At 49.2% G+C, this 12,789-nt stretch overlaps 1 protein-coding gene across 3 annotated transcripts; it reads left to right on the top strand.

The window, feature by feature from the left end:
- Positions 1 to 143: 143 nt before the first annotated feature.
- pacsin3 (protein kinase C and casein kinase substrate in neurons 3) lies at positions 144 to 12,789 on the top strand. 3 transcript variants are annotated; one of them, XM_057025285.1, is made up of 11 exons: positions 144 to 583; positions 3,290 to 3,341; positions 6,490 to 6,590; positions 6,672 to 6,828; positions 6,913 to 7,148; positions 7,250 to 7,405; positions 8,219 to 8,394; positions 8,810 to 8,930; positions 10,292 to 10,434; positions 10,952 to 11,109; positions 11,616 to 12,789. In XM_057025285.1, exons 3-11 carry the CDS (start codon positions 6,537 to 6,539, stop codon positions 11,729 to 11,731), a joined length of 1,317 nt encoding a protein of 438 aa, XP_056881265.1. In that variant the 5' UTR covers positions 144 to 583; positions 3,290 to 3,341; positions 6,490 to 6,536; the 3' UTR covers positions 11,732 to 12,789. The 3 variants fall into 3 exon arrangements, with proteins under 3 accessions (XP_056881265.1, XP_056881267.1, XP_056881264.1); XM_057025287.1 differs by having other exon boundaries at positions 3,285 to 3,341; XM_057025284.1 differs by lacking the exon at positions 3,290 to 3,341.

Below are 12,789 nucleotides of genomic sequence, written 5' to 3'. Positions count from 1 at the left end.
TTTTTCCCATCCATTACTTTTTGTAGTCACTATGCAAGTTGATTTAAGCTGCATTTTAACAAGCTAACGCTGTGTTGTAAGCTGAGGTGTGGTTTTTCCGAGCGTGCCTGAATGCGCCGCAGCAGCGGGCAGTGAGGGGTTAAGCTGTAAGAGGATGAATGGATATTGTGGTGAGCAGCATCTGATTACACAGACGCCAGTCGGCTTTGGAGGGGGAAGAGTCGGCATTTCACCGCCCAACCTGCTTCTCACACCCCTCCGATCAGCTGAAGCGCTGCTAAAAATCCTTCATTTTGCCGCATCGCGCAGGAACTGCAGCTTTAACTCGAAAGGTCGCGGTAATCTTGCGAAATTGCCCAGGATCGGTGGGCTTCATTGCGCCCAAGAGCGGGGGGGTTAGCGACGGCGGACAGCGGAGTCAAACTCGCAAAATGCAGCACTTTCTGGAGGCTTAAGGTGGACTGTTTGTCACGTTTTCAAACAACGTCTGGCTTTTAGGCTGTGTCTGGGAGGAGATACACTTCAACCGAATTCCGACACGATCTTTGGTTTTGGTCGGCTGCTCCGGGTCGGAGTGTAACAGGTAAGATGTCACCTGTCGCCGCAGCACACGCTGGAACTCTTTCTCTCTGTTTCCAGTGCAATAAATGTTGCTGCGTCGAAGCCTCGGGGATTTTAGACAGTTCCACAGTCAACATCGTCAGATGCTGTGTAATTGTTGACAGCTGAGCTAGCTTAGCTGTACTTGGTCGTTGCGTTTCAAAAACCCGCATCAGTGGTTTTGCGTGTGTGTGGTTTTTTTTGTCGTTTTAACATGTTATTGATAAGATTACTCTTATCTTCTGCATCGTTGCTCTAAAGATGGATACAATCGCAATATCTTGCAAAAAAATCGTATCTTGCATTTGTGTTTAAGTAGAACATGAACGCAGTTAGCTACAATAACACTGCTACCATAATGATGTAGCACTAGCAGGTCATTAACCTGTTCTTTAGGAACGCAGAAGTCAAATTTCTTCACTAAACTAGCGTGTGTCTGGTTTTAAATGTTTACCAAAGACCTTTTGCCAGTAGGAGACAAAAAAGTCAAATGGCTGTTGAAACAAACGTTATTAAAGCGAACGTTGGTAGCCGGGATAAAGATGGACGCCTCTTCGTTGGCTCTATCGCCCCCTGGTGTCCGGCTGCTGCAAACCCGCCTCCCCTCAGCTGAAATACACTAGTGTGCAAATAAAACGACCACTGGCAGAAGTAACAAAGCGATTCAACACGAAACGCACGCCGCAGCAAATTACCCCAGCTTTAAATATCTGTAAATCATGCAAAGATATTTTGTGTGCGTGACGGAGCGAAGCTGTTTTGTTGGTTGAATGTTTGGAAAAAGAATTCCCTTGTGGATTTGATGCATTTTCCCCAGCATCACCCCCATATCATGTGATACTGCTGCCTTCACAGAGAGAGCTTTCCTCTGACGGTGGCCTGTTTCTTTATTGTGTTGGCTTTTTCATAAAGTTCTAAACTGGCTGCAGCAGTGGGATTTCTCATCATTTTAATGGTGCCAATTAGACACTTGAAACCTCAAACCAAGGACGTTGTAAGAACTGCTTTATGGGAGTAATTAGCTGACATGTTTCCATGTATTTTCCTCCCAGTAAAGGGTTTTTTCAGTCCCAGCAGGCTCTGCACTGGAGCAGAACTTGCGGTGTTGGGTTTGGGGGTGTGGGCGGAGCGGGCAGGTACGAACGGTCCTTCAGCTCCAGATTTAAAAACCGGCCCAGCAAGTGGAATTTCATGGGAATATGCGAATGCTAAATATCAACTCTCACCAGTTTGTCACCTCTCCGGTGGCTGGCTGCACTGGGAAGTCTTTCTGGAAAATAAGCTTTCCCCCTTTCCCTTTGTAAGCCTCATTCCTGCCTGGGACGCAGGACTCGACTCTCTGTTATAGTTTCTTGACAGCAGGTTCTGGGTTAATCTGTGGCGTGCAGCAGGCGGATTCAGGCCTGCGGAGGTGGGGGAGCCTGCACGGGGGCGGCTGTGGGTGGCCGCAGCCTCAGTGATGTGGTCCCGGTTGGAGGTCAGCGGCGTGCTTTTCTGTCGACGCTGCTTTTTCTGTACTTCTGCCTCACTGCGATCCAGCATCTTGTTTTCCGGCCTCGCCCTGGCCTCCGGCGGGTCGGCGCACGTGGTGCATGACGGTTACAGGGATGACGTCACCGCAAGAGAGGGAGCGTGAGGCATTCACGGAACCGGATTTGCACGCAGGGCTTGGGTTCCGATCCAAACCCGTGACTGGCGCAGACGTTTGGTGTAGACATTGCAGAAGAGACCTGGTTGCTATAGCGACGCTCTCTGAGACTGCCTTTCTTCCGGATGGGAGGATGTGCTACATCGTGTCACATCTAAGTGTCCATTTGTGTTTCCACTGTCCAAAGTCAGGAAGTTTTTTGAAAAACTGTCTGAAGGGTGCAACTAGTCCCACAGAAGGTTCTCACACCCTGTAAAGAACATTTAGCAAGATGCTAGCTCAGCTAGCCACAAAAGCCCCCAAAACATAGTGCTGCCACCCTTCAGATCATTTTAAACTGTTTTTTTATACCTTCAGGAAACATAAAACTCCAGATTGGTCATTTGTTAACTCCTGTTTGACAATGCTCGTCTACAAATGTGCAGAGAAATATGATTTTCCTGCTTAATGATTGCTTTTATTAATGAATGGCTGTGTTTAGAATATCCAGTCAGCTTTTCTTTTAACTATAAATGCTAAAATTAATTGTGCAATCCCCCCCACACACACACACACACATCCTGATATTGTTTCTGTTGACCAAACTCAGCACATCAATCGAGCAAACGAGCCTTTAAAGTCAGAGTTGAAGTCAGTCATTAACTCTGAGGTCTTTGGGAGCAGGCGTGTCTCTGACCTCGACCCCTCTTATCGAGCTGTGTTGTGGTTCTTCCTTTAGATTAAAACGACCTCTTCTGTTGAGGTTTTCAAACCTAGAAATGAAACCGTCCCGGCAGCGTTTACTGTTGAGCTTCATCCCGCCATGGCGGGTATTGACCCGAGTGTTGTGACCTGTCTCATTAACCTTCCCCTAACGACTCCATGTGCAGTATTTCCCCAGCGCGGCCAGAATGTGCCACCTTCACCGGCAGCCGACCTCGGGCTGCGCTGACTAACTGCTTCTTCGCTGGCTAACGGTCGTCTTTTCCCCGTTTCTCTCTGCTCCTGAGGGTTCTCCTCTCTCCGCTTGTCCCTTTTTCTGTGGCTGGGCTGTGAGGACAGAGGCTGTCTTCCCGTGGGACGTCTGTCCTTGTCTGTTTTCGTCTCTGCTCAGGTAAGTCCCCGCTTGTCTTCAGCGTCACCTACAGTGCTCTGGTTCTGTGCTCCTAATCCTCTGCTGTTCTGGGACATGGGTTCACATCCTTTCAAGATTCCTTCCATAATATAAGAAAATGTGTGATCCGCCCAGCGGCTGCAGCCGCGCGTCCCTTCACCATAAATAAATGCTGAGTCTCTCATCTTGGAGACGAGCTGCAGAGTTCTGCTGCACAGCTGCTGGTTGGGAACTAAAAGGGAGCATCCCAGAATGCTACTGGGCGGCGAGGCGCTCCCACCACCTCTGCTGGAATGCGGAGCAGCTCGGAGGCTCTTACTCGTGCCTAGAAACGTAGATGCATGCTGAGCGCGGGGAATCTGTTGCTGTGCATTAATCAGATTAATGGCCGTGAGTTTTCCAGGGGAGCTTACGAGGTCTGGACCCGCCTCTCTAGCTGTCACCTCCTCCTCCTCCTCATCTTCCTCTTCCTCTTTGCTGGCCTGACCCATTTCCCTACAAACCACCAACCAGAATCCTCTCCTGTCTCATCACTGCTGTCTGTCAACAGTAAATCCTGATCAGCGATCATTTTAAGCCTTTTATGTTGAATTTAACGGATCACAGGATGTGATTTTAGCAGTTTAATACCAACCACCCTCCTCCGTGCAGATGTGACGTACTTCCCCACCTGTTTTCTTGTATTCGGGCTCCTTTTTATCCTAAAGGTGAGGGTTTATTTCTGCTGTATTTCTATTGTTTTTCATTAAATGTGGATTCTAGCGGCGGGTCGTCAGGATGTCTCTTGTTTACACGACTGTGGCATCGATGTGCTGTGAGTCTGATTGTGTGAGGTGGGACCAGAGACGTCGGCCACAGTTGTTTTAATTCTGAACAAGCCAGTTTTCACCGTGCGCACCAGGAGTCGGGCGTCCTTTACCTCTGGTGGGAACAGAAATGGAAGCATTTACTGCCATTCTGCAGATCCTTGCACAACGGCTTTCTCTCTTGGCCAGGATGTGTCCCCGTCTTTGATTTCAGCTAAGCTCTGAATGGCATCGGCTGTCGGAAGGACGAGGAAATTTAAGACCTTCTCCAAATCCGTCGGTCTGGAGGCGGTGTTTGCTCGTCAAAAGAAAGATTAGTTCTTTAAAAACAAGATAAAGAAACAAGTTCACGGCGAGAACGGCGTACCCCTGACCGCCGAGCAGGTGTGTGATTAAAGCCATTCGATAACTTGTGCTTTTGAGCCAAAACACATGCGACCTTTGAGTTGTCGCTGATCACACTTTCTCCTCACACAGAGGCTTTCATCAGCCCTTCTGGAGTTTCGCCTCTCAGGTCGAAAAACCTTCAGGCTTCATGCAGGTTAATAGTAGTTGTTCATAAATCCACCCACCCATGTATCAGCCAGGATCCTGGAGGTTGTTGGAGCTCGTTCCAGTCTTGGGGCCGTTGGCCTCATAGCAAGAATGCGCTGGTTTGATTGCAGCTGAGAGCCTTTCTGGTTCCTCCTGTTTGACCTCTGCGTGTCGCTGACCTTGCTGGCTACAGCTCCGGCCTCTGGGCTCCAGCGCGGACTTAAGCCCTTCATGTGATGCACGCATGTGTGAACACACGTGCGTCGTTACAATAAGGGGAGTGAACCCGAGTTCATGATCATCGATCGAGGCAGGTAAACACACGCGAATGTGTGGGAGGGAGGGTTGGCTCATCGATAACCAACCCCCAACTCAGAACTTTCCCCTCGCACCTTTTCACGCTACTCTTGATACAGGAAGTGGATTGTTGCTGCCCACGCTGGCGTCTGTCAGCAGCTGGTGCCGACCGGACAGACAGGTGTTCAGGTGGGAGCAGACGTCTGGCTGCTAATGCTAATGACACCCAGCTAACATCGAGCTAATGCCTCAACCCTTAAAACCTTCAAACCGTAGTTTATGATGGATGAAAGGAATTCCGTACAGAAATCTGGACTTGAGGGGATGTTGTACGTTAGGATCAGATTTCCTGAGAATGTTTGCGTTTGAACGCGTTAAACTACGTCCCGTGAAGCTTTTTAGCAGGGACATGTGGAATCAGTCGTCATCTGCATAGCTAGAGCGGGAGCAGAGAGTGCAGGCAGACAAACATTTGCTGCCTGCCACGCCCAGCAAGACACAAATGAAGACGCACACGGACTCAAACTGTCCTGCAATGTCAAGGAGCTAGGTTTCCTGCATTCATTCCTGTTTCAGCATGCTAGTGGCACATACCTCAGCTGATACACGCCGTTCATCTGTGGCTCACACAGACACACACCAACGCAGGCACACACCTGTCAGTCACACCTGTACTTAATGGTGTGAGGTTAAATTGGAGCGCAGCTGTCTGAGGGGATTAGCTGAAGCCTGTGAGGGTGTAATGTTGTGGACCGTCAGCGTTTTGCTAATCTTAAACGTCTGATGCGACTGGACGCACCCCCATCAGAGAGCCGTGCAGACGTGTATTAAACCTAAACTCTTTGATTGAGACCTGACGAATCATAGCCTGGCTGCTCAGATCAGATACAAAATATTGTGTTTGCCTCTCCAGTATTCACGTGTCGTTACCAAGGCAACCGTGGAGACGTCATTATGTCTGCAGCAAACGGCTGATTTGATCACTTGCTATTAAGAGGGCGAACGTCGTGCGGAGGAAATAAAGAGGGACTTCAAGGCTGCAGCGGTGTTTTGCTCCGGAGTTGTTATGTCTGCCACAGGAAGTCGTGTGGCCTTGAAGCCAGGATTCGTCCAATGGGACGACTGCCTGGAGGAAGTTGATGCGCGGAGACGTCGGGTCGCTGCGAGATGTTTGCAGGGTTCGTGGCAGATCTGAGGTCACGTCACGTCAGGCCGGTGCTGCCGAATGGGGGGAAAAAAGATGTTTGCGCTTCTCTTTACACAAGAGCCGCGCGAGTTTTGTGGATTTCTGTGGGACGACCTTTTTTGTGCGATGTATTTAATCTGTTTTCACGTCGCGCACATCTGCTGCTAGATGTAAAAGCACGACCGTTGCCTCAAAACTGAGGGACAAAGAGAGGAAACGGATTTATTTGTGACTTGATTCTGAGTGGAGCAGATGATTCCCTTTCTTTCTCTTCCTTTTCTTCTGAGGTGGTCTTAGTGAAGGGCATTGTTTCTCTCCTCTGCAGTCTTTCCTGCAGCCGCCATCATTCTGTGCTGTAAGCTCGACCCCAGGATGTCCTCCAACGGAGACCTGAGTGATTTGGGCAGCTCTGACAGTTTCTGGGAGGTGAGACGCTCATTTTGCAATCGCCAACGTTGACGTTTTCCAGGTTGGTCACACCGTTGTACTTCCGTCTGTCCTTTGCAGCCAGGGAACTACAAAAGGACGGTGAGGCGGATCGACGAAGGTCACCGGCTGTGCAACGAGCTGGTCAGCTGCTTCCAGGAGAGGGCGAAGATAGAGAAGAGCTACGCTCTGCAGCTGAGCGACTGGGCCAAGAGGTGGAGGGGCGTGGTGGAGAAAGGTGAGGGGCGGGGTCTGATGGTTGGGGCGCCTGAGGACGGGATGCTGCCCCGTGATTGGACAGACCCTAACTCTGCTTCCTCAGGTCCTCAGTACGGGACCCTGGAGAAAGCGTGGCACGCCTTCATGATGGCGGCTGACCGGCTCAGCGAGCTGCACCTGGAGCTGCGAGAGCGGCTGGCAGGCGAAGACAGCGAGAAGATCCGCAACTGGCAGAAGGACGCCTTCCACAAACAGATGATGGGGGGGTTCAGAGAGACCAAGGACGCGGACGACGGCTTCCGCAAAGCACAGAAACCCTGGGTCCGCAAACTGAAGGAGGTGAGGGGGGGCCGCGCCGTCTCTGAGCCCAGCAGCAGAGTTCGTTGAGACAAAAGCTCCATCGGGGGTTAAGTCTTTGCTGATGATGTTGGTGTTTGAAGGTGGAGACCACTAAGAAGAGCTACCATCAGGCCAGGAAAGAAGAGTGGACAGCAGTCACCCGGGAAAACCACGCCAAGGCCGACCCCGCCAAGTCCCAGGAGGAAGTTCGTAAATTCACCACCAGGGCGGAGCGATGCAACCAGGAGGCAGAAAAAGTACAAAGCGTGCACCCAGACACACACAGACTCCCGTTTTTTTTAATCCCGTCAGGGTGTGTCAGTGAGACCAGAAAAACATACCTGCGTGTGTGTTTTTGACTGTTTAAACATGAGTCAGCTTGTCTGCTCTGCTCACTGATGCACAAAGTCAAGTTCCAGAACAAAATGACCTAAAAACACCCAACATCTGCTCGGCTTCTCCAACCAGTTTACACACTCATCATATAATGCTATCTCGTGAGGTGATCCCATTTATTTTTTCTAGTTTTTTTTCCTGTTCCAGAACCAGTCTTTTATTTCAATATTTCCATTTTAAGTTTTGTGAGTCTCGCTGAGCAAACACGCACACGCCTCCACACCCCAAGTGGCGTTGAGAAGGTTGAAAACATCCGCCTCCCTTTGAGGATCGCTCCACAGGATGTAACCACCACCTTCTCTCATGCTACCCTCTGCTCTAAACTAGGTCATTTTTGACCATGTAATTATCTTCGGTCGTAGCCATGGCAACTGCTAACAACTGCTGGTGGGGAAGGGTATAAGGCTTTGGCTTTATATCTGATGAATTGACACCTTTGGCGTTTCAGATTCATTTTCCATTTAAATCCACAGAGGGCTGTAAATAGCCACAAGGCTAGCTGGTTAGCATGCTAAATGCCGAGCACGCTGTAGCTGGGATACATTTTTGTCCAAGATGTTTATATTCCGAGCTTTTAAAAGCACATTTATGGCCGTTTTGGCAAGGCAGAAATGTCCTACTCTCAGAATCTAAAGAAACGGGGCGAGTCAGGGCGTGTGTTGTGTGCACGGCAGGCGAAGGAGCGCTACACCAAGACCCTGGAGGACCTGAACCGCTGCAACCCGCGGTACATGGAGGACATGGAGCAGGTGTTCGACCTGACCCAGGAGGCCGAGCGCAAGAGGCTGCGCTTCTTTAAAGAAGTCCTGCTGGAGATTCACACACACCTGGACCTTTCTGTGAAAGAAGAGTGAGACACACACACCCAACAGACACATTACACACATCGGAAGAGGAAAGGGTGTCATTAGCCGATTGATGATTGATGAAGCAAAGGAATGTAGAACCAACAGAGTTAGGATGTGTATGTACCCAGTAGTTAATCAAAAACTGGTGTTGGCCATTAGCTGTTGACCTCTCATTCTATTTAGATAAGCTCCGTTGCCAGGGTAACCATGAGCAGTACAGTCTAAAAGGGTCCAAACATTACGCAAGATTCATTTGCTTCAGTTTCCCAGGCAGCCATAAACACACGCAGGGTCTTCAAACCCTCGTCCTCGGATCCACCTCCGGTCCGATGGCGATTGAATGTTTCTTCTTCGCGCACTGTTGCCATAGAAACAGCGGCGATGACGCGATGATTGACAGTCGCCGTTGTTCTACAGGTTTGTGGGCCTGTACAGAGATCTGGGCCAGACGATCCAGGCAGCCAATGACAGCGAAGACCTGCGATGGTGGAGGAACACCCACGGCCCCGGAATGAGCATGAACTGGCCGCAGTTCGAGGTGTGTATCGCTGCACACACACGCGTGGTCGCACGCTCCCTCAAGGATGCTGATGTTTGCACTATAAACTTGTGTGTGGCCAGTTTTTGTAGTTTATAGAAGCTCGGGGTAGCGCTGCAGTAGCTGGTGTGTGTTTATTTGTGTTTGAGAGGAATCAGGCTGAATATTAAACAGCTTCCCGGTGAAAGACTCGCTGTGTGCACGAGAACCATGAGTGGGGTCAGGAATGCCTCAGCACTCACACACACACACACACAGACTCTCACTGCTCAGACGGGTGTTTTGTAGACAGAAATCTAAGATCCAGTCGTCACACTATTGTTTTTCCTTCAGCAGGTGATCACGCGTGAGGAAGATCTGATCCAACCGTTGCTTTTCCTGGTTAATTCCTAAAACGCATCAGCTTTTGTATCTGGAAACCATTGTTTGGTGCTGCAGAACACTCTGCAGACATCTGTTATGACTTGAACTAGTCCTAGTTTTCATTTATGTGGGCAGCACAACAGGCAGCCTGATCGGTTACAGGCTGGTTTTTCCACAAACGGCGTCCATGAAAAGATGAACAGACTCAATTGTCCAACCATAACAGATACTTTCACCTGGATTCCACCGCTTGGATTTTGGCTCCTACACACACGTGTGTGTGTGTGTGTGTGGTGTGTGTGTGTGTGTGTGTGTGTGTGTGTGTGTGTGTGTGTTGTGTGTGTGTGTGTGTGTGTGTGTGTGTGTGTGTGTGTGTGTGTGTGTGTGTGTGTCACCTCAAATTTCAGATCACACAAAAGAATGGACACATAATGCGTGGAAATGTACAGAAAGAGGTGAAACTGAAGCCTTTGTGAGGTCAGCGTCGCTCACAAACACATTTTCAATCACTGCAGCCATTTTTAAAAATGTGCTGATTCATTTATATCTCCTAAAACTGTAACCAAAGTCTGATTCTTATCCAAATGAATCATCCTGGTAGTTGCAATGGTCAGAGATGGAAATACCAGCTAGCATGCACGTGTGTTGAGACGTCAGTTCGAGTGTTCGGTCTTTCTCGTCCACGTGGACGTCCCCCGCCAAGGTTCCCTGGAGCACGGATGTGAAAACCAACAGCTTGATGTTGGCAGAAAGAACTGGATCCCTTGTGTCCTCTGAGGAATCTCCTGGCGTTCCCACAATGCCGCTGACACAAAAACAGAGCATCATTGTCCCACAACACACACACATCAGGGTGTTTGTGGAGTTCATTCTATAACTGTGAGGACATTTACCTGCTGTCATGATGAGAGGTTGAATGATTGGTGCTTCATTTGCTCTGTAAAAACTTGTTCTGTGTGTGTGTGTGTGTGTGTGTGTGTGTGTGTTCGCGTACTCAGGAGTGGTTCCCTGAGACCAGCCGCTCCATCAGCAGGAAGGAGCGAAGCGAACACTCCGATGACAACGTGGTCACCCTCACCAACATCGTCTCTGCGGGTGGAGATCAGGCACCTCCGAGCCCCATCACCGTGAACACTAACCGGTAGGGGAACACACACCTCTACGCCTGCCGGGGGGAGTGTGTTAATCTGCTGTCTCAGCCAATCAGAGTTAAGGGAAGTTGGTTTAGTTTGTTACCTTGTAGTCACCCCGAGGAGTTAACTGTAATCATCCTGCAGCAGAACACTCTTTAATTAGTGTGTGTGTGTGTCTGTGTGTGTCTGTGTGTGTGTGTGTGTTCCTATCATGCTTCAGGTTTTTCCAAAAACCTCCCATTTTCCCTTTTATTTCTCAGACCAAATAATCTGGTTTATGGTGCAATCAGTAATATGGTGGGTGATATCAGCCTGTCTGAACTGAACTATTTAGGGACGTGTGCTAACACCAGAGTTGTCTCTCCAGCCTTTAAAGACTTAAACGGATCCCGTCCCAGAAGAGGGTTGGCGGCCGTGCTAATGCTAATATCACGCACGCGGTTAACGAGAGCCTGGCTGTTGTCAAACGCAGGTGAAATTCATCATCCCTCCTTTAATCCGCCTGTGTGTGTGTGCGTCACTCAGGGTTAAAGATTACTCATCAGACTGGTCAGACGACGAAAGCCCCAAAAAAGGGCCGTCCGTGAACGGCGTGGAGGAGGAGACCCAGGCAGAGGGCGTGCGTGTCCGAGCGCTCTACGATTACATGGGTCAGGAGGACGACGAGCTCACCTTTAAAGCAGGTAAACGCTCACTAATGCTGACAGAGATGGAGGGACCCTTCTGCTCTGTCGTGTGCAGTCACAGCATCGCAGCAGATACGGAACCTGCCAGTCAAATGAGCAATCGGTGAATTTAAACTATGTAACGTGTCTCACCTGAGGGCTCAGGTGTTCTGACTGGAAATGAAACTTGTTCTGGCAGGTGAGTATTGTCCTCACGTGGAGGATTATCGTGCTTCATCTACGCTGAAGCAACACTTCAGTTTCTCAATCTGATGTGTACATTTCTGGATTTACAATCACTGGAAAAATACTATAAGGCCTGCAGCTAAGCTCCGCCCACTGCAGCGTTCACAAGCCCGGGCGGCCTCGCACGTGTCGATGGAGATGATTTCATCAGTCGGGTTTGATTAAGGGGATGAATGGAGCCTCCCGGTGTTTTGACTCGCAGGCGGGCGAGTCTAACGAAGGTGTAGAGGAGCCCGGTGGGACCAGAATGACCCGACTTCCTGTTATGCTCATTTCAGGCGAGGAGCTGCTGAAGCTCGGTGAGGAAGACGAGCAGGGCTGGTGTAAAGGGCAGCTAGGCAGCGGTCGGATCGGGCTCTACCCTGCCAACTACGTCCAGCTGGTGGCCTCCTGATTGGCCGCCCTCATTGACTCGCCTTCGCCGACAATGCCAGGACCAATCAGAAAGCTGTCCTGTTACCTAAGCTACGTTTTTGTGAACGGCTCTTTCTTTTACTGGCTGTCCGTTCAGACTGCTCGAACAACCTGGACTTTTTTTTCTTTGTTTTTCGGCAGCCAGTCACGAATAATCTATCAATAAGTTGAAAGTTGTGTGGAGCTGAGCTGGATGTGGATTCTTTAATCAAACCCCAGAGTTTGTTCTTAATCGGAACAGAGTTTTTAGGAATCCTCAAACACTAACATGAACTTTTTTCCCTTGTCACCAGCTTCTTTGCTAAATCAGCCTCCGGGGCTTTAGTGTTCAGTTATTCTAATATTTGCTTTTAAAAGTTCACCTAGGAAAGTGACCTAATTCAGAAAAGGCTGGGAAGTCCTGGCTCGTTCTTGAGTCTGCCATCTAGCGGCGGCCAGAGGACCTGCAGGCTCAGCCACAGCCACCAAAACAATAGAAACGTCAGTGCCTTATCCTGCGAGGCCAGTGTTAGAGCGCCGCCCTGTTGCCAGGTGGAGGAACTGCAGCCATCTGGACCGACAGGTGTGCACTTGACCCACTTTAACCCTTAATGCCCCCCTTTATTTAGCTCGACAGTCAGGCTTTATTCTGTAGATTAACACTGAATTCACTTTTTTATTGTTAGAAATGACCGGATATTTGTTTTCTTTTAATTTGATTAGATTTTTTTTTTAAAATAGCATTTTTACAGTTGATCAATTTCTAATTTATTTTCCTCTTCAAATTTAGTTTTTCATTTTGGAGCAACGATGATGGAGGAAAGCTGGCTGTTTTTGTCCTCCTACCACCAGACAAAATGATGTTTTGTTCATGTTTGTATTTTATTTGTGTGCTTGTGAGGGAGCTGTCCTGTCCCCATCACAGGTAATTCATCCTGACCTCCTGTTAACCCCTAATCAATATATATCTGTGTTTCCTCTTCTGATTTTCTTCTCAAAAATGTAACTCGATGGCTACAGAAACTGGAAAGCAACAATAAAAAGCTTTCTACACCTGAA

Source organism: Takifugu flavidus, chromosome 2 (assembly GCF_003711565.1).
Source record: "Takifugu flavidus isolate HTHZ2018 chromosome 2, ASM371156v2, whole genome shotgun sequence".
In the NCBI taxonomy this organism is placed as follows: Eukaryota; Metazoa; Chordata; class Actinopteri; order Tetraodontiformes; family Tetraodontidae; genus Takifugu; species Takifugu flavidus.
The sequence above is the reverse complement of the archived record's forward strand: the minus strand, read 5'-3'. Positions and strand labels throughout refer to the sequence as shown.